The following is a 27,730-nucleotide window of genomic DNA, read 5'->3' as shown; positions in this document are numbered from 1 at the left end:
GTGGCATATGTGTAGAGCACATAAACTTGGCGGGTAGGTCAAAGGTCAAGCTCACAAATTTAGTAAAAGTATGTTCTTTGTACTTCGTATTTTGTGTCCGCAGCACAACTTCAAAGCTACTATTCAGTGTTTAAACTTGAAATATGGGTTGTGATGAGTATTTGAACAACAATCTTTGTGCAACAGCCCTCCTTACTCCCCCTCTCCCACATATTCTTGTGTCTAAGTATTTGAGCGCATGAATAAGGCCTGTAGGTCATAGGTCAAGGATACAGCAAGGTCAAATCTGTCCATCGTATTTTATGTCCAGTAACCATACCAGGTATTGATTTCAAAACAGAAGGTGGCGATGAGACAATGTGCAGATGAACTTGACTGGTAAGGAAAGGCAAACGCGGAAAATCGTGACTAACCTCATTGATATGATTTGCTGGGTACCTTTTGATATTAGTCTTAGAATGTTGAAATTTAAATACCATTTATAAAACATTATAATATATATTATTAAGTCTCTCTGAACCTGGACTAGGTCTTGTTTTTTATAATATGGTCGCTGGATCATGCATGTAGTTCATTTGAATGTTTCTGTTTAACAGAGTTCCACTTAAATAAGACAGGTGCTGGTGATTCTTGTGGGTTTATTATAATGGATAATACAATCGGTTTAATGTGACTAAAGCTACCTGGTCATATACGGAAACTAGCTACAGTTCTGTTGCTAAAATGAGCACGAAATATCGAGATCAGCGCTCCGAGTGCAGACCATTTCCTTTGATTAGTTGTGAAAGAGTTTTTCTATACTTTTTCCAACCCAGCCATTCTTATTTAAACATTTCAGAATATCCAAAGACCACTATAATGCATTACTAGACATTTACCATCAAATTTGCCAGTATATAGATAGTAAAATGTTCTTATGTAATACATCAAATATGACGCAAATGTCTCATATTCAAGCTAAAACAAAACTGAATCGGTGGGTTTGGTTTGCAGAGGAACAAAACGTATATGATTCTACCAAGGAACGAGGAACAGGTCGCAACAAGCCCGGAGAGTCCATAGGTTATAGCGGCGTACAAACTGTGAAACATTTAACTTGACTGTGTCAGCATACATAAAGCAGGAAATAAGTCGATTAGACTTAGCGCGCATTTTGGCACTTGTAACGGCAACAAATAAATATCACTTTGATCTGAAAAACAGTATTACAGCATAGCAGATTTTCATAATTACATATAATGAAATATTGTAAAACTTTGAATGTAATGCTAAGGGCAGGATATGAGAAATACTCTGATTGCAGTGTTAAATATATATGTTTAAATACTCTGAATATTGTTATTCACAACTAAAATGTCTGTACTATAATTAAGAAATAATTTACATGTATAGCAAACTATTTATACACGATGAGCGGTTATACGTCTGGCGTAATAATTCACGAGTGCGCAGCCCGACTGAAATTATTTAGAACGAAGTATAACAGCCCGAGTGTATAAAAAGTGTTCAAACACGACTTTATTATGAATTATTTCGATTTTAGTGTGTCTTTTATTGTAAAATGTATTCAAATTGAGACAATAAATACAATGAGATTTATTTTGAGTCGGCAAAAGACAACATTACAAAACTTTTGAACCGACTATACAACAATTAAAATAAATTTAACAGAATTAAAAAGCATTCAGTATTAAATAGAACTGGTTACGCATGTACAAGACTACAAGTAATTAAATCTGTGTTGAAACTGCTGATCTAGACATTACTGCCTAAAAACACCGTAAGAAAGGAAATAAATCTGCAATACAAAAAAAAAAACACAAAGGTGTATGTTTAAGAAATGGTGTTAAAAACTGCCTCCCTCCAAATCGGATTTGGAAAGGACTGATAAGCAATTTCCTCACAGTAGCAAAATGACAAAAACATCATAAAAGAAAGCATGTCATATAGACAGTGTGTAATACATAATAAGCATTTATAAAAACATACGAGCAAGCTAAGTAGCACTTACTAAGCAATGTATAGCAGCCCACAACATAAGCAGAAGCGAAATGAGTTCTTACCATATGTTGTTGTCTTAACTTGAGGGACCTGTAGAATATTAGAATTTCTAAAGTTACACCTGGAATCTTTTTTCTCTACTAAACCTGGCAGAACTGTAGGGGTCATTTCATTCAAAAAAATTAAAACCCTCAAAGCATGTTCTTGGATTTTTTCAATTTTTTCATATTACTGACTGAACAGAAATGCCAAGACAATAAACAAAAATTATAATTTGAGAGCACAAAAGTAAGAAATATTGTTAATCTGTTAAACTTACTTCAAATTACCTATTCGTTTTAAAATATTTATTTGTTGAGCAGCCTTTTTCAAATATTTTTTTATATGAGAGTCAAAACTTAAACTAAAGTTGATGTCAACACCCAGTAATTTCACAACATCTTCGTATTCAATAGCGGAACTGCTGATTTTAAGTTTATGGGCTTTTTCATGTGTTTTTTTACCAACAGCTATTGCCTGAAATTTATCCGGGTTGGTCTGCATACAGGTAAATCTGAACCAGTCAATTAAATCATCACTTTCTGTTTGTAAAGTTGTAAGGAGGAGTTCATCATATTTTGGTGTATGAAATGAGTGTGATGTTATCGGAATAATTATAAAGGGTACTGTTGTTTATCAAGCAGAAATTATCATTTATAAATTATTAAAAAGTAAAGGCCCAAGAGTGGAACCTTGAGGCACACCCTTATCTATTTCGGTCCAAGTAATGTTACCAATTTTAAAACGTTGTTTCTTATCTGAAAGATAACTATACATTAAGTTTATAGACTTATTAATTAGAACATATATTTTAAGTTACTAAGGAGAATGTTATGGGACACGCAGTCAAACGCTTTTGATAGGTGCATCAAAATGGCTGCAACGTGTTCATTAGAGTCAAGAGCTGATTCCCGTCCTCAAGAAGTTTCAAAAAGAGACGTTTAACTGGCAGCCATAACCTTTTCTTAAAGCACATATAATAGACATTAATCAAAAATGGAGTTGTTAAAAGGTGAGAAAAATGTGCAGCCAGACTGGTACTCGACACTGGGGCCTCGGAATACATAGCACAAGACCTAGACCTTTGGGATTTGGTATGTACAATTGCCTTGTGGTCCTCTACAAAGATTGTTAAAATTATTACCCTGGTGTGAATAGAGGCCCCATCCCGGGTGGGTTCCAAGTTTTACATAGACTTACACATGAAAAAAGACTTTAAAAATCTTCTTTTCTGAAACTGCAAGGCATAGGCTTTTGATATTTGGAGAATGTTATGGGACACGCAGTCAAACGCTTTTGATAGGTGCATCAAAATGGCTGCAACGTGTTCATTAGAGTCAAGAGCTGATTCCCGTCCTCAAGAAGTTTCAAAAAGAGACGTTTAACTGGCAGCCATAACCTTTTCTTAAAGCACATATAATAGACATTAATCAAAAATGGAGTTGTTAAAAGGTGAGAAAAATGTGCAGCCAGACTGGTACTCGACACTGGGGCCTCGGAATACATAGCACAAGACCTAGACCTTTGGGATTTGGTATGTACAATTGCCTTGTGGTCCTCTACAAAGATTGTTAAAATTATTACCCTGGTGTGAATAGAGGCCCCATCCCGGGTGGGTTCCAAGTTTTACATAGACTTACACATGAAAAAAGACTTTAAAAATCTTCTTGTCTGAAACTGCAAGGCATAGGCTTTTGATATTTGGTATGTGGCATTGCCTAGTGGTCCTCTACCAAGACTATTCAAATTATGCCCCTTAGTTGAAAAGAGGCCCCACCAAGGGGTCCAAATTTTTACACAGACTTTTATAGGAAAAAACTTTAAAAATCTTCTTGTCTGAAATCACAAGACCTAGGCCTTTGATATTTTGTACGTAGCATTGCCTTGTGGTCCTCTGCCAAGATTGTTCAAATTATGCCCCTGGGGTGAAAAGAGGCCCTGCCCCGAGTGTCCCAAGTTTTACATATAGGATTTTAATTTGTTAAATCTTCTTGTCTGAAAGTTCAAGGCCTAGACCTTTGATATTTGGTATGTAGCATTGCCTAGTGAATCTCTAACAAGATTGTTCAAATTATGCCCCTGAGGTTAAAAGAGGCCTTGGCCCGGGGGTCACTTTTTATATGAGTTATATAGGAAAAAATACTTCAAGAATTATCAGATCATATTTCCTAGACTGTTTAATTATAATTACCTGATGATCCCAAGTAATTAGGGATCACCTGACTGTGACCTTGATCTACTAACCTACTTTCTTGTTTTTTAAGATACAGCCTTGAAATTTGGATGACATGTACAGTTTTGCACACCGATCTTATAACTGACTTTCAGTGACCATGAATGTGACCTACTGATCTACTTTCTTAATATTTTAACATCAGTTTGACATTTGAAACATTTAGCTCACATTACTCAGGTGAGCGATCCATCTTGACCCTCTTGTTTAATATAAGTCATATACCGTGACAAAATCAAAGTAATTGCAGGGATAGAACTTTTTCCAAAAATTTCGAGAGCACAGGGAAAATGCTGACTGGTCTATAATTTGACTTTAATAGTGGGCCATTATTCTTGAAAACTTGAGCTTGTTTTAATCTGCCTGGAGAAATGCCTGAGTAAATTGTATAATTCGAAAGATGTGTAGAGTGAGGTACAAGAGCTGGTTTGCCTAGTTTTAATATCTTAACCACCAGTTGCCTTTTGAATATTAGATTTATCGATTATTTTTGGTCAATGGAATCTATTCCCGATAAATGTGAAGTTCTAAGAATGTACAGTAAAAGAAATCCTGTCATATATCCTTACACCCTACATAATGTCCAACTTCAGTCCACTGACCATGCAAAATGTTTTACCTTAAGTAATAATTTGACCTGGTCAAATCAGTGATTCACATAAATAACATAACATCCAAGGCCAGTGATACCCTCCGCTTCATCAAAAGGAATGTAAGAACTACTAACAGACAGGTTAAAGAAATGGTCTATACCTATGTCCGGCCCCAGGTCGAGTACTGTTCCATAGTCTGGCACCCCTGGCAAAAATATCTCACTTATAAAGTAGAAAGGGTACAATGATCTGCAGTCCGCTGTGTTTTAATGATTACCAGTATACCAGTAGTGTCTCAGATATGTCAACAGAACTAAATTGGAAGACCCTAGAGAAGACCCTAGAACAAAAAAGAAATCATTCCTTACTGGTTATATTCTATAAAATAAGAAATGAATTAGTGGCAGTGGACCATCATCATCTCATACAGACATAAAATTTAAACTAAATTCCCCAGTCACTCTCTCTAAATACTATAATCTACCGTTTTTAACTGTATAGTCTCGGTCTTTTATCTTTTTTACTTAGTATTTTTCACTAAAACACTGTTTCCTGACAGCGACTTCCAGTCATAACCGCTAGACGATTGTTCGGTAGTAGATAGCTGAAGATAGTTTAAGTTGATAATGCCGAGAAGAGTACCCGGTGAGGTTATATACCATTATAACTATAAAGCCAACAATACAATCTACATTCTACTGAGCATTGTGACTGAAAATCCATCTGAAACCCATTAAACGAACTTAAATTCTGCGAGAAACCGACTGAGTCATAACAATGAATACATTACAGATATACAAATGTACGTGCAAAAGCAAAAGTAAAACTATACTGTATGGTGTGTGTTTATATTAGTAATTATCAAGGTCCAGCCAGCAGTATTATCTGAAGTGCCTCGAAGAAAGCTGTGAAAAGTTAATACCTATTATATCTAACGAACCTTTTCCGTTAGTTTGTTATACTGAATACAGTTATATGTAGTATTTAACGCGTGGAAGGGTCTACCTTTTCCGTCTTTTCCGGAAATTATCTTTTCTTTTTCTGAATTTTCCGTGTTTTGCCGAATCAGAGACTGGTTTTCATTATTTTATTACAAATGAACACGAAATTCTGAATGAATTAAAACCAGTCACATTCGAAAAACAGGAAGTGTACCTGACAAAAATATTGACTTGTTTTTGTTGTTTTTTTTTTACATTTTTCTTCCAGTTTGAAGCATGTAGTTCATCAAAATCGAACTTTAGCTTCAATTTTAAACCATGTAATAAATTTTAGGTGTATTTATCAAACTCTGATTAGTCAGATCGCCATTTTTCTGAAAAGAATATTTTATGACTCACCTGTAATCAAGGTGTTTAGTTTATGATTTTAGTTCCGTTCAGAAACCAGCAGAAATGAACGGCTATAGTTTGGTCCAGTTGATTAAGACTGTCCTTCTGGGATTTACTGCCTTGATTTCGGGCGGTTCACTGATCTTACCATATTGGTACCAGTTTGAAGTTCAGGTGAGAATTTGTAGTCCATTTCTTTCGAAGTTCAAGTTGATTAGACTGATAATTTTTTATTGTCACACCTTTTTCGGCAATATCCGGTTATCTTCCCCTCTACGGAATGAAGTATATTATATCCACCTCAATCCGCGACCACCACCCCTAAGAGTGTCTTAAACTTATAGATATTGAATTATAACATACAGAAAGGTTTCTAAATCAACGTATTTTTTACCTCCCTTTATTATTTTTGTTCATTCCGTACATAGAGGGGAAGATTCCCGGATATTGCCCCTTTTTCCCAAGTTTCTAGTCTTATTTTTTTTCATGCATAGAAAATCAACGGCTACACGGTTCATTCAGTTTAGGAAATGTCTAGCCTGCGTTTGCCCATGATGGGAAAAATTGCTTGTACCAAAGAGCTATAAAAATAAACAGATCGGCAATTTGAAAGGCATATAGGGCAGATCTTTCCAACATCACATGGGAACTGAATGAGATTTCGTTTTACCAGTGTACGAAAGAGACAGCAGAAGGATAAAAATTTGTGTCATGAAAAACTTTCTGTCAGAATTCAGATAGTTTGTTTTTAATGATAATGGTCTTTTTAGCTCACCTGTCACATAGTGATAGGGTGAGCTTTTGTGATCGCCCGTCGTCCGTCCACAATTTCGTGTCTGCACGATAGTGGTTTCATTTATGATTTTATTTTAACCAAACTTGCACACAACTTGTATCACCATAAGATCATGGTTCCTTTCTTGAACTGGCCAGATCCCATTATGAGTGCAAGAGTTATGGCCCCTAAAAGGGCCAAAATTAGCTGTTTTGACCTTGTCTGCACAATAGCAGCTTCACTTATGATTTGGTTTTAACCAAACTTGAATAAAACATGTGTCACCATAAGATCTCAGTTCCTTTCTTGAACCGGCCAGATTCCATTATAGGTTCCAGAGTTATGGCCCCTGAAAGGGCCAAAATTAGCTATTTTGACCTTGTCTGCACAATAGCAGCTTCATTTATGATTTGATTTTATACAAACTTGCACACAAATTGTATCACCACAAGATCTTGGATCCTTTCTTGAACTGGCCAGATTCCATTATGGGTTCAAGAGTTATGGCCCCGGATAGGGCCAGAAATTAGCTATTTTGACCTTGTCTGCACAATAGCAGCTTCATTTATGAATTGAATTTAATCAAACTTGCACAATACTTGTGTCACTATAAGATCTTGGTTCCTTTCTTAAACCAGCCAGATCCCATAATGGGTTCCAGAGTTATGGCCCCTGAAAGGGCCAAAATCAAAATTAGCTATTTTGACCTTGTCTGCGCAATAGCACCTTCATTTATGATTTGATTTTAACCAAACTTGCACACAACTTGTATCACCATTATAAAGGTCTCGATTCCTTTTTATATGCCTGAAGGGGCGTATTATGTTATCGCCTCGGTGTCCGTCTGTCTGTCTGTCTGTCTGTTGGTTAGCAATTTCCCTTCCGTTCTGTAACTCTTGAACCCCTTGAAGGATTTCAAAGAAACCTGACACAAATGTTCACCTTTGAAACGACGTGCTGAGTGCTTGTTTCGGACGGCTCACTTCAAGGTCAATGTCACACTTAGGGGTCAAAGGTCATATGACTTTGTTTTGTGTGTATATTGCTCTGCATTTGCATTGCATTGCAATGCTCTTGTTTTTATTTGGCAGATCCTTCTTTTGTTAACTTACAATAATTGTTTTTTAATTACTTCCCTTTTATGTTACTATAAATAGCTTATTTAGTAACTTTTTTATTATTGGCCGAGACCACTTTTCTGTGGTACAACATGGATGGTACCTCTAAGTTTTAGGTGTATTTTGACATATCTGTACCTTATAAGAATTTTTGTTTTCTTTTTGGTTAAATTTCTTCCCTTTGTTCCTGTCCTTTGGACTTATGGCTATATAGAAAACTGATTTCAAAACAATTTTACACAAGACTTGGGTGATCCTCTGCTATATTCCTTCAAATAATTTTGATTCAGCAAAAACATGGCCCCCAAGGGGTTTTGCTTATTTTCCCTATATGCCTATATAGAACTTTGAAAATCTTTTTGTCAGAAATTGCAGGTCCGTTTTCAAAATAATTTTACACAAATATTTCTTGGGTGACCGTCTACCAAATTCCTTCAAATAATTTTGATTCATTGAAAAAGTGGCCGCCTGGGGGAGGGGCTCATTTTCCCATATGGCTATACGGAAAACCTTGTATGAAACTACTGGCCTGATTTGAAAATAATTTTATTTGAAGTAACTTTAAGAAAATTTCAACTACATTTTCTCATAATTCTTTTGATTGATCTTGATTATGATTTTTTGACCTCCTTGTTTTTAAGTGCAATGATAACAGGTGAGCGATATAGGGCCATTATGGCCATCTTGTTTAATGTTATTAGTATTTTCTACATGGGAAAGGAATGAATTTAGCGAAATGTAATGGTTAAAAAAGCATTGAAACTCCATGAAGTACCATTTTTTCAGAGAAATCATTTAAAAACCATTTATCTGGATTGATTTTAATGACTTTTTCTCCATTAGAATAGCATTTTTTCAAAAAATGGAAAAACAATGGATGAAATCAATGATCAAAGTAACACTTTACCATTTAAACACCATTGTTTTTCATTGCAGTATACTCAGGTCTTTTATATCAGTTGATCCATTGTTTTTCATTGACAAACCATTGTTTTTCATTACAGAATTTGCTTTAAGTTTGTTCAAACAGTTTTCTTCATTGTTTTTCATTAAAAACCATTGTTTTACCATTTCTAATGTAGTAACTGAATTTCATGATTTGTAAATAAAATAACACCTGTTTTGGCGGAAAAATGATGAAATGGAGTTTAAAATTCTGGCCCAGATTTATGTAAATAGCATGGCATCAGCTACAGTAAGTGTCTTTATATTATGTTGAATACCCAAGAAATTAAATAATAAAATGTGATATTTTCTGTTTCTTTGATTCAATTAATTCCAGTCAGATGCAGTCATATTTTTGTCATTGGTTTTCATGACTATTTATTTTATACATGTTTGATCAGTTCTTGATTTCCATGCTTCTTACTTTGTCAAAATATGTATTTTTGTGCTCCCAGGTCAAGGTCACAGTGATTCAGAACAGTTAAACGGTTTCCGGAGGATAACTTGAGAACGCTTGGGCCTAGGATCATAAATTTTAGTACACAGGTGTAACATCATAAAATACAGGTCAAGTTTGACTCACGTCGGTAGGTCAAAGGTCAAGGTCACAGTGACTCAGAACGGTTAAACGGTGCTGGATGATAACTTGAGAGTGCTTAGGTCTAGGATCATAAATTTTTGCGCACATGTGACACATGACAAAATACTGGTCAAGTTTGACTTTGGGGTTAATGGGTCAAAGGTCAAGGTCACAATAACACAAAACGGTCAAACAGTTTTCGGATGATAACTTGAGAATGCTTGGGCCTAGGATCATGAAAATTGATAGGGAGGTTGGTTGTATCCAGCAGATGACCCCCTTGTAATATTGAGGTCAGTAGGTCACATGTCAAGGTTACATTGACCCAGAACATTTAAACGGTTTTCGGACAACAACTTCAGGACCCTTGGGGCTAGGATCACGAAACTTAATAGGGAGGTTGGTCATGTCCAGCTGATGACTCATATTGATTTTGAGTTCCAAAGGTCAAAGGTTGGAGTGACCTGGAACATTACACAATAACTTGAGAACACTAGGGCCGAGGATCATGAAACTTCATAAAGGTTGATTATGACCAGCAGATGACCTCTATTGATTTTGAGGTCAGTAGGTCAAAGGTCAGGCAAGTTCGGCTTTGACATTGGCTTTGTTCTGTGACAAGGCCATATTGCGGGGTTGTAATTCGTCACTCCTGTGACAACTCTAGTTTTCGTCTGTCTCTGCCCCCTATTTCTAGAGTTATAGCCCCTGAAATAGTCAAAAGTGCACATTTTCATCTTGTGGTGCCCCAAGCTCAAAAAGGAGTATTATATGACCTGCCACATCCTATTTTCCAGCTGGCACCACGCCCCCCTCCCAATTTTCAGAGTTATGGCCCCAGAAATAGTGAAAAATGCACATTTTCATCTTGTGATGATGCACCTACCTCAAAAAAAAAATTTCATATAAACCTTGAAACCTATATTTATAGCATGAGTCTTTAACATGATATGAACTTGCATGATCATGTATATATTTACCTAACGCAAAGATTTAAGTCACTTTATAAATGAATATCAACTGAAAGACAGGGTCTGTATTAAAAGTTGCAAGTGTATGCCACCTGTCAGAATAGTCACCTGTCCAGTGTCCCCTAATTGCCCGCCATGCAGTGGCAGTGGGAAAAATGCTGTCCATGCAGTGCATTATTCACCATTGAATTTCATTCTAAGATATCATTAAAGTACCATTTATATTCATTGATTTACCATTGATTTTCATTAGATATCATTGATGTACCATTTTTTTTTTTCATTGAAATACCATTTATTTTCCATTAGAATTCCTCCATTGAAATACCATTAAGTATCATTGAAATTTCATTTTTAGCTTGACTGTTCAAAGAATAGTCTAGCTATTCTACTCACCCTGGCGTCGGCGTCACACCTTGGTTAAGTTTTTGCATGCAAGTACATACAGCTATTATTTAAAGGCATATAGCTTTGAAACTTATTTTTTCTTTTTCTATGTCAATTACAAACCTCACTGGGTCAAGTTCCATAACTCTAACGTGTATTTTGAGCAAATTATGCCCCCTTTTGGACTTAGAAAATTCTGGTTCAAGTTTTACATGCAAGTTACTGTCTCCAAAACTAATGCAGATATTGAATTGAAACTTCATATGTGTCTTCGGGGTTATAAAACTAGTTGATAGCAGCAAGTCCCATAACTCTGATATGCATTTTGGTCAAATTATGCCCCCTTTTGAACTTAAAACTCTTTTGATATTTTACCTTTTTGGGTAATATTTTCCTGCTTCTGGGACAATATTTCGAATAGTCGAGCTTGGCTGTCTTACGGACAGCTCTTGTTTTAAAGTCTTTAAGAGAGCTCATTTGCATATTTCGGTCCATTTCAGTGGTAATTAAATGGTTTTTTGATGGTGTTTCAGTGGTGTTTCTATGGTTTTTAGCTCGACTATACGAAGTATAAGGAGAGCTATCCTACTCGCCCCGGCGTCGGCGTTTTTCCGCGTCCCCACCTTGGTTAAAGTTTTGGTGCACTTTCTCTTTTTTCAACTTATCTCTGTAATTACTTGATAGATTTGATTCAAACTTGAAATACTTATTCCTCATCATCATCCACATCATCTGACATAAGGGCCATAACTCTGGCACCAATATTTCATGAATTATCCTCCCTTTTCACTTAGATTTTCAGGTTAAAGTTTTGATGCACTTTCACTCTATCTCTGTTGTTACTGAATGGATTTGATTCAAACTTAAAATAGTTGTTCAACATCATCACCCACATCATATGACACAAGGTGCATAACTCTGGCACCATTTTTTCATGAATTATTCCCCCTTTTTACTTAGAATTTCAGGTTAAAGTTTTGGTGCACTTTCACTCTGTCTCTGTTATTACTGAATGGATTTGATTCAAACTTAAAATAGTTGTTCAGCATCATCACCCACACCATATGACACAAGATGCATAACTCTGGCACAATTTTTCATGAATTATTACCCTTTTTACTTAGAATTTCAGGTTAAAGTTTTATGCACTTTCACTCTATCTCTGTTATTACTGAATGGATCTGATTCAAACTTAAACAATTGTTCAACATCATTAACCTTATCATATGACACAAGGTGCATAACTCTGGGACCAATTTTTCATGAATTATTTCCCCTTTTTACTTAGAATTTAAGGTTAAAGTTTTGATGCACTTTCACTCTGTCTCTGTTATTACTGAATGGATTTGATTCAAACTTAAAATAGTTGTTCAACATCATCACCCACACCATATGACGCAAGGTGCATAACTCTGGCGCCAATTTTTCATTAATTATTCCCCCTTTTTACTTAGAATTTTAGGTTAAAGTTTTGATGCACTTTCACTCTGTCTCTGTTATTACTGAATGGATTTGATTCAAACTTAAAATAGTTGTTCAGCATCATTACCTACACTATATGACACAAGCTGCATAACTCTAGCACCAATATTTAATGAATTATGCCCCTTTTTGCTTAGGATATACTTACATAGTGTTTTGATACATTTTATCTTTACCTCTCTTACTACTTTAAGTTGATATTTTTGACATAGACTCAGGCTATTGTGCAATATCTTCATCCACAATTGGAGTCATTAAACACTCCAGTGACAGCTCTAGTTTCCTCAGATATGCCCAGTTTCACTATCCAGCATCGAAATAGTCGAGCGCGCTGTCTCCTGTGACAGCTCTTGTTCAGTGATTGCACTATAACATATATGCGAATAAAAATGGTATTTCAATGGTTACTTTCCCAAAGAATAAATGGTAATTCAATGATGTTTCACTAGAATTGCATTTCGCTAGAAGTCTGAAAAATCAACAGTTGTCGTTCGAAATTTGGACCTGATTCCGTTTATTACCTGCCGACCATATTACCAGTATAATACTTTAATCAGCGTACGTCTGTTGATTTGAACAGGACTATATCAAGTCTGCAAACGCTTGAATAAGATCACACGCTGACACGAGATTATCGCTTGTTGCCATTCTGTGTATTTTATACATCTTTGCCTGTACATACAGTGTGTTGCACTTGGGTAATCCGATCCAGTTTTCATGCGAAATGAACGACAGAATAGGATTGTCAAATCGATTCATGTATAATTCGCTGATCCTATTCTGTCGTATTTCATATGAACATGGAAAAAAGTTTAATTTCTTATATTTACATTGTATTTCCTTCCCATTTATAAACAAGACTGAATTATAAGTTGCACACATTTTGTTGCATTTAAAGGGAATTCCTATAGTTTTTTATGCGCATCTATCTGCGCAGCCGACACTTCCTATGGAAAACTGAACTGAAGTCAAAATTTGTTGAAACATGTTTGCAGACAATCTTAAATATGAGGAATCTTGAATGAAATAACATTTTTGATAAGTTTTATCAGTAATCAAATGTTGATACTGGTTTATGTTGTATTGACAGGTATCATGCCTGACAGGTATCTTGCTATTTTTGTGGTTGTGTTTTCACATCGCATTTTAGTACAAAGACAGTGTTGTTCATATAATATAAGATAATTGACTTAGTACTGATAAGACAATTCACCTTTCAGATTATTTAGTATTCAATTATAGAAAGAATTAAAAGTTGTTTTTTTAAGTTTTAGCAGACATACATGTAATCAATTTGGCCAGGTTCGAGCCATTTCCGTCCGAACAGGTGTTGTATTCTAGCGGTCTTAACATAAAATTTAGCCTGGTGACCCATACATTTTTAGCCATTTTTATGCTCACAAAACAATTATCTATACAAAAGAAAAAAAAAGAAAAAATTCTATGAAAGAGTTTTTTCAAAATTTAAAAAAATATTCTTCACTATGGGTATTTTTCGTTGAAAAGGTTCACGAAAGTAAATATGAAACAATATTTTTTATTCATTTGTACCCATTATTGTAAGGATAGAGTATTACAAGTATGACTATGATATCAAATAAATATATAATAAAATCTGTAAAAAGAAAAAACCGTATTGTGCTGTCTTGATGTATATTTTGGTTGGTATTTATACAAAAGCAGAAAATTATGAAAATGTTGAAAAATCGCTGGCAATTTCAGCAACAGTGGGTGTGTTCAAAACAATTTTTCACAAAAACAAGCCTGGTGACCTATTGTTTTTATTTGTTCATTGTTTTCAGCACAAAATTTCCTATCATATATGTGAATTAAAAAAAATTCTATGAATGGAAAAAAACTATAGGAATTCTCTTTAACATTGAAATCTGGCCATTCTTTTCACCAGACAGAACAACAGCAGCGTCATCTAAGGAACGCTCGCCCTGACTTTACGCAGAGGTCGTCAAAACATCGGTCCGTTATCACTAAGCCTCATTGACGTAATTGTCGCGCCATTCCTTTTGCTGTTCATACAAAATGAACATCATAATTTTCAGTGGAAAAGAAAAGGGTGATTATTAATGTAAATATTTGCAAATAAAAAGCTGTTATTTGAATTCTGAAATATCACTTACTTTTTGAAATATTTAAATTCTAGTTCTACATCTAGTCAGTACTCCCGAACATTCAGTTAAAATCATGTCTACAATGACTTGCCTTGCCTGACTTGTTATGGATTTTCTTGTACAATTTTAACAGTTTTGGAACAATGAAATCCATAAACAAGAGGACCAAAATTTTTTAATGGTCCTAGGGTGCTATCCTGAGAACTGTATCTTTCCAGTTTGAGCATCTAAATATATAGACGGTACTGTGCAAATGTTATCTACCGGTAGTCATAATTTAGTAATATCCTTAACCGCACAGGGACTACCTTAGCCTGGAAAATTAGGGAGAAGTGACTTCTCCCTCCAGGAAAAATAGGGAGAAGTTTTGAAATTTAGGGAGTCTGAGAAGTTTGGTGACCGTAAGACAGGACATTGCTCACATGCATTAAATAAAAATGACATTGTTTATTCGGTTTTATTTATAGTATTATCTCTTTATGACATATAAATAAAAACAGTGCATCTTTCAACTACTACTGTTTGCAGATCAAATTGCCCCTTCAACCTTTATCAAATCGATAGAATTGCACGTTTACGTCACAAAAACTGTGAAGCTGAAGCAATTTTTGGAGTAATCCTGACAGGTTAACCCCGCCTATTCATTCACCTTGTCGTGAAAGTTTTTTTTTTTCTTTAATGATCTTGACATCACACAAAGCGCGCAGTCTGACTCTTATCTTTGAAGTATTGTCGTACTTGCATACATTGTAAAGTGCAATGAGGTGATAATGGATATGTTTTAAAAGTAGAATATAGAATGTTTCAATTACGTTCAAATGAAAACAGCGTTTTTTGTTTGTTATAACAATTATTGACGAAATTTCCAACTACGCAAGGTATACAAGGTTTTACAGAAAGGTATAATTGAACCTTCAAGCTATGTAACACTTGTAGATCTAATTGTCATATCCATAAAACTGATTTATTTGATATTCGAACTTTTGCAGAGTCTTCCGTAGCTTAACTATCGCAAATCTAACTCCATTATAGATCCAGTTTTTTTAATTTTATCTTTTAAGTGGGTTGTGAATTTATCTGCTATTTATTTGAAGTCGTTTAAACACTATTTCAGTTATTCACATACAGGCAGTTGATAAGCCTTGTCTTCGTTCATGGAAAGAACCATTTATAGACTCACATAAGTCAAAATAATTCGACGTTTAGTTCGTTTTAATATATTTGTGACGGTCACTCTAAAAGGACCAAAATAACTGAGGTTAAATAACAGCACACCGTCATGTAAAGTTATTGGTTTTATCACTTGCACTTTATGTGTAACCGTTCGTTAATCGTTTCAAATGGAATTATTATAACTTTTACATAAAATAATGAGGAATTGAATCCCACTTTAGATTAGTCTAAATAATGAAACCTCGGGTAGACCGATTTTACATTTTTGCATTTTGAAATTTTTCGTTGACATCTACCTAAAGGGGATATCGACCAGTCAAAAAATACTAGTATAACGATATTTAACTCTTGACTACCTGTTGATACATGTAAGTTTTATTTGAATTTATCTGTTTCCTAGCATCGCGCCAAATTAGTTAGACTAAGACTCACATATTCCGTAAGAAATTGCCGACTTTTTTTCAACTAAAGAGGCATGGTCGGTTCCGGGAATCAAACTTCTGCCCTTCAGTCAATGATGAGCGAATCCAACAACTCGAGTCAGTCACGTTTTATAATTATCGTGAATATTAAACACGAGATACATTATTTAAAAGTAAAGTCTGCAGCAAAAGGTACTGAAATTTAGGCAGAAAATGGCCTGTAATACCTAGTGTCTTTTTTTCACATCCATGCTACTTAAATGTAAAGTGTGCATTGTGGCAAGATTCATTTAAATTTTAAATGAAGATTAGATCAAGTACATCTGTTACATTCCGGTTAAACACCCGTTCGAACAGTATTTAAATCATCATTTCTTGGTCATACAGCCAATGTAAACAAGTTCATTCAGTAATTTTTTACTCGTATCGGAAAGGCGGAGTTACCAGTATAGACAAGATGCAAAAATAGCTTCAGCATCGCTGCTTTTGTGACGTAAAGGTACAAGTCTATAGATTTAGGAAAAGGCGAAAGGGCAATTTGATCTGCAAACAGTAGTATATAGTACATATTTGCACTGTTTTTACTGTAAAATGCTCAAGACAACTTGACACAACACATCTTTCTTCGTATAACCAGTACTTGATTTTTCTTGGATTTCTTCCTTCCTATGACAGCTTTTTCAGTTAGCATTGTTCAAGTATGTGAACATATAGAGTTTAAAAATTTTATTTGTACTTCCTTCAATTTGACAAACTACAGAGTTAAAAAAAAAACTCGAACTTTCAATGAAATGTTATTTGTATTGATCAGTAGATAAAAGACTTAAAAATCAGGGGCAATATTTTTAAAACAACATATTTTACATATAAAATTTAATAATTAGCTATTTACTTAAATGTATTACCTCCCTTTTATACATTTCAAAAGGAACTAAAAGGGTTCCGGTTGTCTGCTATTTTTATCAAAGTTTGTCAATGACATTTTATTTAACTTACATTTTTTTAATGAAAGAAATACAGACCGAGAAATTAAGTTAAAAAAACAGTTGAACTTCGCTTTTCTTGGTGGGAAAGGTGAAGTGAAATATTTTAAAGCAAAGTTATCGCTCAACTTCACCCAAAACACAGTCCCTGCTGCAACTCTCATCAAAAATGAAAATATTATTTGTCAAGGCATTTTGGTAATGATGATATATATTGCTGAACATAGTTATATTAGTGGTCCATATCTCTTACGATATCTTTGTAAAAACAGTGATTTCTTTAAAAATCTGATCTGATTCACTCCAGGTTATTTAGCAAGCTGTCATATTGACTTCCAGGTACAGTAATTGTATGTTGCAAAAAATACAACCTTATTCGAAAATGCATAATTTTATATTGTCGGCATCGGTTTGTTTTCAGTCTTTGTTACTGAAACAGTCAAAATATCTTACTTTCTTATTTACAATAGATAAAGTGTATGATACATGTTTTTATGCTTTTTAATTTGTTAATTAACTTTCAAACAAAATGTTCATGCCATTTGTCCAAGGCTTTTTGATAATGATGATATATTGATGAACATTGAAATATTAGTGGTCCATAACTCTTGCACCAGTATTTTATGAATTATCACCCCTACCACTCTTTACTTAAAATTTTGTGTTAAAATAAAATTAATAAAATATGATGGACTTTCATTCAAACTTGAAAAAGTTGTTTTGCATTAATACTGATGATCTGTGGGTGTTATATGAGCTTTTAACATATATCTATATATATATATAGTCATCATTATGTTTACAGAAAAAAAATAAGATAGTGGATTGTGTAGCATCTTAATTTCCATGCATAAAAATAGCGCTTTAAATCTAGTGCAAAGATGACTGTGACAATAAAAAAAGTAATCTGTCTATAAAATATGTCAAAGCTGAAAGCCAAAATTAGCCTGCACATTTGATCTGAGTCTAATACTTTGATATTAAGGACAGATTTCATACAGAAAAGAACCAGATCTCAAATGAGATGTAACAAGTCCTTCTGTAAGAACAGTTTATTAAAATTTTCAGTGGTTTCACAGGCTGATCTGTGTACTGATTGCGAATACAGCTTACACAAAGCAAGATATTTTTTAATCCCATTGGTGTGGGTATTAGGAATGGTTTCCATCCGTCCTTCTGTCTTCCATCCTTGCGTCTCACTCTGTAACATTTTGTGTCCACTCTGTGTCTCCTAAACCCCTTGAAGGATAATCGTGAAACTTGGGTCAAATGATCACTTCATCAGGGCAATATGCAGAACTCATGAGTCAGCCATGTTGACTCAAGGTCAAGGTCACAACTCGAGGTCAAAGTTTTGAGCCTTCCATTTTGTGTCCACTCAGTATCTCCTAAACCCCTTGAAGGATTTTCTTGAATAACGGTGGTTAAATTACAGCTGATCAAGACAATGTGACAGGAATGTGATTTATTCCTCTGTTCCTAAGAAGATTGATGTCAAAGTCCAAAGTTTCAGTCAGTAGTCATGTGCTCAAGGTCAAGGTCCAACCTTAGGTCAAATGTTTCAGCCTTCATTTTGTGTCTTGTCTGTATTGCCTAAACCCCTTGGATTTTCATAATACTAAGAGTCAAATGATCACATTATCAATACAACGTGCAGAACTCATGAGTCAGCCATGTCTGGTTAAGGTCACTAGTCAGGGTCAAATGTTTGAGCTCGCTCTGTATCTCCTAAACTCCTTGAAGGATTTTCATGATACTTGGGTCAAATGATCACCTCCTCAAACTCATGAGTGTAGCTCAGGTCAAGGTCACAACTCAAGGTCAAAGGTTTGAAGTCTGTGAGTCTGTATCTCCTGTTCCCCTTGAAGGTTTTTCATTATTCTTAGGTCAGATGATCACCTCATCAAGATGATATGCAGAACTCATGAGTCAGCCATGTTGGCTCAAGGTCAAGGTCACAGCTAGAAGTCAAAGATTTGTGCCTTCCATTTTATGTCTGCTCTGTATCTCCGTAACCCCTTGAAGAATTTTCAAATTCATTGATGTCGACATACATGGGCTATAAAATATAATTGACAACATCAATGCTTCTACTCAATACTATCAACCCTTTCACTATCAACAGTGGCGGGGGATATGGCTGTCTTTCAGACTGCCTTGTTAAAAGGTCAAAAGAAAGGTGCTAAAAATTTGCTTCAAATTTTTGGATATTAAACTAATTGTTAGTATGTTCACAATAAGTCTATCTCAGATTTGACTGAGAACTGGAAATAGAAAAATTATGACTAAACTTACACTAAATTTTGAAGATATGCTTTCATTGATATGCAGCAAACAAAATAGTCAAAAAAATTAAGACCTTTTTATTCATTCTGTTGCTATTCTTTAATTTTACAGGTTACCTGGGATGGAGGTCGCACGATGCAGACAAAGACGATAGATGTTGGACTGTTTTACATGGACCAGGGAGACAATATCAACATGATAGATATCATCATGATTGATAAAGCTAGTAATGCAAAAACATTCCCACGTAAGTATATAAAGTCAGTTACGCGACTACATTTACATTTTCACGTAAGTATATAAAGTCAGTGACGCGACTACATTTACATTCCCACGTAAGTATATAAAGTCAGTGACGCGACTACATTTGCTTTCCCACGTAAGTATATAAAGTCAGTGACGCGACTACATTTACATTCCCACGTAAGTATATAAAGTCAGTGACGCGACTACATTTACATTCCCACGTAAGTATATAAAGTCAGTGACGCGACTACATTTACATTCCCACGTAAGTATATAAAGTCAGTGACGCGATTACATTTACATTCCCACGTAAGTATATAAAGTCAGTAATGCGAATACATTCCCACATAAGTATACAAAGTCAGTGACGCAAATGCATCTCAACATAAGCAGACAAACCCTGTATTGCAAATACATTCCTACATAAATATACAGTCAGTAATGCAGAAACATTCCCATGTACGTATATAAAGTCTGTAATGCGAATAATGTACATTCCTACATAAGTTTACAGTCAGTAATGCAGAAACATTCCCACGTAAGTTTACAAAGTCTGTGACGCAAATGCATCTCAACGTAAGCAGATAAATCCTGTATTGCAAAATCATTCTACGTAAGTGGACAAAGCCAGTAAGGCAAATACCGGTACATTCACATGTAAAGCAGACAAAACCAGAAATGCAAGTACATTCCGTCGTAGGTAGACAAAGCCGGTAATACAAATACATTACCATTTAAGTTGAAAAAGCCATGTAATGTAAATACATGTCAACGTTACTTTCATGTCCGGATATAAAAAATTTTAATGTTCTCTAACATTTTTATTTTGTTTCAGCCATGTTCCGTGTAGCTCAGATCTTCTTCGGCCTTGGGATTTCTGCAGTGTTTGTGCTGTTTATTGCCTCATTGATATATTTCTGCCGAAAATACAAGTCGGCAACAGGGGAGATGTGCCTTGCTGCGGGACTTTTGCCAACATGTAAGTGAAGTGTTTTTAATTACCCTTACCCTGCTAAATTTCTAAAATGGACTGGTCCATCTTTCAATTTGGACAGTACCAACTTTTATTCAATTTTGGGGTGTTAACTGAACTTGAACTGACGTGCTGGCTGAACTTTGTCTACACTGGTTGCTAAAGGCAGAATCACTTGCTGCCAGCAGGCTAAAGGTTAACTTTATAGTGTATATGTGTAGTAAATCCTTGTACATGATAAATGACTATAAAAAATCATGGGGTGGATTTATTGAGTTGCTAGCGAAACATTAAGCTGTCTTTGAAACTTCAGATTTTGGATTTACAAGTAGGCATTGATTTGTATAGGAGTAAACCAATTGAATAACTTGCAGTTTCTTTTAAAATCTTGACAATCGGTGGAAGAAATGAAGCCCTACTCGTGTGTGAACCCCATACTAGTTTGAACTCTCAGCTAGTCTACCATTATTTGTTTCACGAGGAAAAGAGGGTTGAGGAAAGAGGTTTTGCTTTTAGTCTCTACCCTTCTGACCCAAAGTTTATGTCTACTGGTATTCTATATCTTTTTACCAAATAGAAGGATTTCCAAACAACTAATAATTTTAACCATATTAATGCAACATACAGAGTGCCACTTTTGGGCAATACAGTGTAAGGTTACAGTTTGTTGGCTTTGTGTCCAGATTAAGCATTTTAATTGCTCTGTCTTCCAACTCCTTTCTTAGTGCAGTGGCAAGATACTACTGAGCTGCACCATGAGAAAGCCAACATAGTGCGATTGCAACCAGCATGGATCCAGACCAGCCTGCCCATCCGCACAGTCTGGTCAGGATCCATGCTGTTTGCCAATGGTTTCCCTACTTCCAATAGGTTTTGAAAGCGACCAGCATGGATCCTGACCAGACTGCACGGATGCGCATGCTGGTCTGGATCCATGCTGGTTGCAAAGCCACTATGTTGGTTTTCTCATGGCACGGCTCATTAATCAATTCACCTTCCTTTAAAGAGACAGGTCTTTCTATGAACATTAGAAAATCGAAGTTTTTGAAACAGTTAGGATTAGGTGTAAAAATGATAAACCAGCATTATTTAGGTAGATCTATAAAGTACTCACAAATTCTTTGGTACTTAAGATGGATTCCTAGGTAAATGCTTTCGAGTGTGACCTGAACCCATCAGATCAACTTTCATGATATTTTTTAGTGAAAGTTCTTGTTGCTCATGACTGCTTTTTTAAATTACAGTTCCATACATTTTCTTGCTACCCAGTGGGGAAAGTATACATTTATCCGAGCACGTGCCGGGGACAGATATTCCTATCTTTCCCTAGGGAAAAAGCTTGTCTAAAATAGCGTGCACTAAGGTGACGTCACATAGTACTAGCACCATTGCGACGTCATAAACTTTATAAATAATGTCAGGAAATACAGTTTTGTCTCCACGATCTATTTTGAATGTGATAGGCAAGAAAAATTATCTAACATGTCTGCCTGTGTAAGACAGGTGTTTTCCCTACCCTCTGGACAGCATGGATAACGACCTCGTTAATGCTCGGTTTTCCATTCCACACTGTCCCTCGGGTAGGGAAAACTCCATCTTACATAGGCAGGCATGTAAGATCCTTATAGTCTTACTGACCAGTCAATAGTCTTAGGTTTGCTGGACAAAAATGAAAGCTTAGGAAACATGGGGAAAATACCTTAAAATTTATTTATGATGTCTTAATAAAACAGTTAAAAGGCCTTCTTGTCAGTAGTATACATCTGTCTACCATTTAAGTAAAATTACTCAGCTAAGGAAAATGACTATTAACCCTCACCAAGAAACTGTTGACTGTCATTAAGTTGAGGTTAATAGTTAACTGATGAGAGATTGTGGTCATTTGCCAAAGCTGATTAATTCTTATCCATTGACCACTTCAGAGGTTACGGTAGATGTTTTATTATACTGAAACAGCAGTAAAAAGAGTTCCAGGAAAGAAGTTTTACGTTGTTTATTGCCACTGTACTTTTTGCGTATTGATATTATATTTCTAACTCTACTTTTCAAAAAAGGTAGAGCTATTGCACTCGCCCTGGAGTCAGCGTCGATGTTGGTTAAAGTTTTTGAAGTCGTATATCTCTCATACTATCAAAGCTATTGACTTGAAATTTAAAATAGTTATTAACTATCAAAGTCTACACCAGAAGGAACAATCCAACTCTGATTTGAAATTTTACAGAGTTATGCCCCTGTTTAATATAGAATTTTTTGGTTGAAGTCTTTTAAAGTTTTTTATGGCAAAGCTCTAATTCAGAGTCAAGCACTGGAAAAAGTCGAGCGAGCTGTATTACGGACAGCACTTATTTCAGTCAGTTATTTTGTTTACTAGGTGAAACATTGCTAAAATTGAAAGTAAAATTATCATAAATACATGTTTGCTTTTATTTGGCAAGCCTTTCATTAAGTGTATACTATGATTATAATATTTCGTTTTAACTGTTTTTCAGCCCTGTGTCTGGTTCTAGGTACCGTATTTGCCGCGCTGGCAGGAATCATCAAGGATCCTAGTGCTTGGGAAGCCTTTCCGGTTCCCGACAACTACATGCAGGTGAAGGCTGATCCGGTTATAAAGCTTGGCATTGGTCTTTATGTGGCAGCTTTTGCTGCTCTTCTAGGCCTGGTATCCTTGGGGCTAGCCTGGATGCAGGCTTGTATGTTGTGTAAGCATGTCGAAGAGGTCAGGTACCAGATGTTGAATGCACCTCTCACTGAAGATGAGCGAGGTGTGGGTCCGGCTACAATGTACAAGTTTGGTGCACCAACTTCTGGTTTCCGGTATGATGGGTACAGCAAACCAGAACGAGGAATGGAAGTTGACTTCTAGAAGCTAGGAACCAGGCTTGAATTACACACTTTAAAGACACATTTTATAACAGTTTGACTTCTAGAGCTAATTGTACAAAAAAAAAGACTTGTTTAGAGAGAACATAAAACACATATCACATACCGTAATATACATATGAGTATGACTAATGAAATGTATAATTATGCAGTTTATAACAGTAGCAAAATGAGTTTACCTACCCTAGGACATGTTAATATATTAATTTATATACAGGAACATGTCATATTCAGATATGGATTATAATAGCATCAGATTCAGGAAATCTTGATAAATTGTGCAAATTGTTTAGGTAGATTCAGTTTAGGTTGTCAAGTTACCACTCAAGTCAATTCTACATAAAATACGATGTAAAGTACGCAAATTGTCAAGGCTGATTCAGTTTTTATTGTCAATTGTCAGTCAGGTTTCTATCATTCTTGGCTTGTTTAACCAGTTTAGAGGATAAAACTGTTCATCCAGTTACAATTAATTTGTGGTATATTGTAATTACTTACAAAAACACTCATTGCCATTTTCAAGAACAGTTGCTTTTGATTTTCTAATCAAATGGTTTACAGAAATGTTTGTACTTAGTAACTGAAACACTAGATCTGGAATCATTTGATGAAGACAAGTTTTGTGAGTGCTTTAAACTAAATTTGACATACATTGTTTTATATAGAATTTTATTTTTGTATTAAATTTTGTATTATACATTATACATGTAACTAGTTTCATTTGTCTTACATATCAGCTAATAAAGTCTAACTTTCGATTCACCTTTTCCTAACAAGGGTGTTTTTTTCTGTAATTAGTCTTAAGTAAGACAATACCATCGGTATTGTACATCATTATTATTCTAAAGAACTTTTAAGGGTGTAAGTAGGAACTATGTATATTTATAAAAATCTTAATTAGTCTTTAATTTATAGTAAAAACAGTTTAGATTGGGTGTCAGTATGCAATTCCATTTTAGTATTTTGGACCCCAGAAGTTTTAACTTTAACTTTTGATAGAGTATTGTAGAAAGTTTCAAAATATCTCAGTTAGCATGTAAGTAACATTTCTCTTGTACAGAAATTGTTAACTTTGAGGAATATGATACATTAATCACATTGGCCAAAACTTTAAAGAGGGAAAATAAAGACTTGACATTAATAAACATCTTAATACATGTAACTCAATAAGGTCCTACTGCCTCTCAGAGAAGTTGTAAAATTATGTATAGCTAAAAGGGAAATCAACCCAAAATATAATTGTATGGAATAGGTGAATTATAAACAGTAGGTTTAACTCATGCTTTGTCAGTTTGGATATAGGTGTGTTTGATTCACAATGTATTGGAAGTGATAAGTTGACATAAGTTTTGTTCCCAACTCATTCGGATATGAGCAAAAACTTTTTCGAGTTCACAAAATGCATACCTCATTTATCTCTTGCATTTCAGTCTTATTTTATTTGAAGGGCCATATGATTATCTTCATTATGTTCGGTTTTCATTATGTTTGGTTAATGTGCTGCCAGGGGAGATAACTGCTGCTGGAAATTTGGCTAACTACAAAAGTACATGTGTCCATGCTTTTATTTAGATCATCTGTAAACAATAATGTCATGAAATTTTCTGCATTTTCAGTTTTCATTGTACTTATTAACAGTGCTTGTATTAAATACAAAAAATTATCAAATATTACCAACAAATGCCTAGACTAGATAAACAGTGGTTCTGCCCAGCTGTGCCAGAAAGACTGCCCTGAAGACACTTTTGGTCTTCCTCTATTGTTAAAAGCTGAAAAATTCAGCATTGTGTCCATGTGACTCTAAACCTAACAAAACGGTGGAAAAAAACTTGACCACTGAAACATTTTTATTAGCTCATCTGATTTTTTGAAAAAAAATGATGAGTTATTGTCATCACTTGAGCGGTTGTCGGCATCGGCGTCTGCGTCGGCGTTGCCTGGTTAAGTTTTATGTTTAGGTCAGCTTTTCTCCTAAACTATCAAAGCTATTGCTTTGAAACTTGGAATACTTGTTCACCATCATAAGCTGACCCTGTATAGCAAGAAACATAACTCCATCTTGCTTTTTGCAAGATTTATGGCCCCTTTAGTACTTAGAAAATATCAGATTTCTTGGTTAAGTTTTATGTTTAGGTCAACTTTTCTCCTAAACTATCAAAGCTATTGCTTTGAAACTTGAAATACTTGTTCACCATCATAAGCAGACCCTGTACATCAAGAAACATAACTCCATCTTGCTTTTTGCAAGATTTATTGCCCCTTTTGGACTTAGAAAATCAGTTTTCTTGGTTAAGTTTTATGTTTAGGTCAGCTTTTAGCCTAAACTATCAAAGCTATTGCTTTAAAACTTGCAACACTTGTTCACCATCATAAGTTGACCCTGTACAGCAAGAAACATAACTCTTTCCTGCTTTTTGCAAGATTTATGGCCCCTTTTGGACTTAGAAAATATCAGATTTCTTGGTTAAGTTTTATGTTTAGGTCAACTTTTTCGCTTAAACTATCAAAGCTATTGCTTTGAAACTTGCAACACTTGTTCACCATCATAAGCTGACCCTGTACAGCAAGCAACGTAACTCCATCCTGCTTTTTGCAATAATTATTGCCCCTTTTGGACTTAGAAAATCATTTTCTTGGTTGAGTATTATGTTTAAGTCAACTTTTTTCATAAACTTTCAAAGCTATTGCTTTAAAACTTGCAACAGTTTTTCACCATCATAAGTGGACACTGTACATCAAGAAACATAACTCTATCCTGCTTTTTGCAAGAATGATGGCCCTTTTTAGACTTAGAAAATCATGGGTAGGACAATATTTCTATTACACAAAAAAAATCAGATGAGCGTCAGCACCCGCAAGGCGGTGCTCTTGTTAATTTTTATTTCAATTTTTCAACATTGTAATTGCAATTGTTCTTAATCATATTATTACATGTATACCCCTAAAAACAAACTTTAGAACGGGATATACCGGTACTTGAATTACACTGTCACTGGGTCTGTACAACTGTGATAAAATAATAAGTTGATAGAGTTTCTGGGACATAGGTATATAATCATAAGATACAGGTCAAGGATTATTTTGGTTACAATCCACTGTTTTTTGCCAGAGTTATGGCCCGTTTTCAACATAAAATTCAGTAACATGTCGATGTCTGTTCGATAACTCTTGATAGCATGAACAGACTAAATTTATTTTTGATAGACAGGTACATGATTATAAAATACAGGTCAAGTCCTATTAACCAATTTTGATAGAGTTATGGCCCCTTTGCAACGTAAAAATTGGGTTATCTATTCAGTAACTCTTGAATTCATTATACCATTGAGAAGACTAGATATTGTCATATAGTTCTAAAAATCAGGCTCTTCACCGACTTTTTACAGTTGTAAAACAGGTGTATTTCAAAAAGGCATGGAGGTATCATTTAGTCTGCAATATCAACACTGTTCTAATATATCACTGTAATATACCATTTTTATAGTCTTTATAAGGTACAGGCATATAAATATTTTGTATCTTGTAACAGTAATAAAAATTCATACAGAATGTATGTTTCTTTGTATTTTCAATCACCCGCCACGAGTGGTGGGGAGAGGGGTTATAGGAATGGTCTCCGTCCATAACATTTTGTATACACTCTGTATCTCCTAAACCCTTTGAAGGATTTTCATGAATGATCACCGCTTCAAGACGATTTGCAGAACTCGTCGATCATGAGTCAGCCATGTTGGCTCAAGATCAAGGTCACAACTCGAGGTCAAAGGTTTGCGCCTTCCATTTTGTGTCCACTCTGTATCTCCTAAACCCCTTGAAGGATTTTCATGAAACTGGTCAAAGGATCACCTCTTCAAGACAATGTGCATAACTCATAAGTCAGCCATGTTGGCTCAAGGTCACAACTAGAGGTCAAAGGTATGAACCTTCAATTTTGTGTCCGCTCTATCACCTAAATCCCTTGAAGGATTTTAATATGACTTGTCTGTAATATTCCCGTTATCAAGACGATGTGCAGAACTCGAAATTCACCCATGCCAGCTCCAGGTAAAGGTTACAACTCAAATGTTTAATGCTTCCACCCAGCACCATCAACGCTTTCACTAACCAACGGCGGTGGATATAGCTGTCCTTCAGACTGCCTTGTCAAGTTTAAGAAGATTTTTCCATTGATTGTGAATATCCA

General features: G+C 35.2%; 1 protein-coding gene across 1 annotated transcript; it reads left to right on the top strand.

Moving 5' to 3' along the window:
* Positions 1 to 5,990: 5,990 nt before the first annotated feature.
* On the top strand, positions 5,991 to 27,096 carry LOC123539640 (uncharacterized). Its single transcript, XM_045324317.2, has 4 exons — positions 5,991 to 6,371; positions 19,557 to 19,692; positions 20,527 to 20,670; positions 23,154 to 27,096. The coding sequence occupies exons 1-4, from the start codon at positions 6,261 to 6,263 to the stop codon at positions 23,528 to 23,530; spliced, it is 768 nt and encodes a 255-aa protein (XP_045180252.1). The 5' UTR covers positions 5,991 to 6,260; the 3' UTR covers positions 23,531 to 27,096.
* Positions 27,097 to 27,730: the final 634 nt, after the last annotated feature.

Source organism: Mercenaria mercenaria, chromosome 16, assembly GCF_021730395.1.
Source record: "Mercenaria mercenaria strain notata chromosome 16, MADL_Memer_1, whole genome shotgun sequence".
Taxonomy (NCBI): Eukaryota; Metazoa; Mollusca; class Bivalvia; order Venerida; family Veneridae; genus Mercenaria; species Mercenaria mercenaria.
Note: the sequence above shows the minus strand (reverse complement) of the source record. Positions and strands in the feature narration are given on the sequence as shown.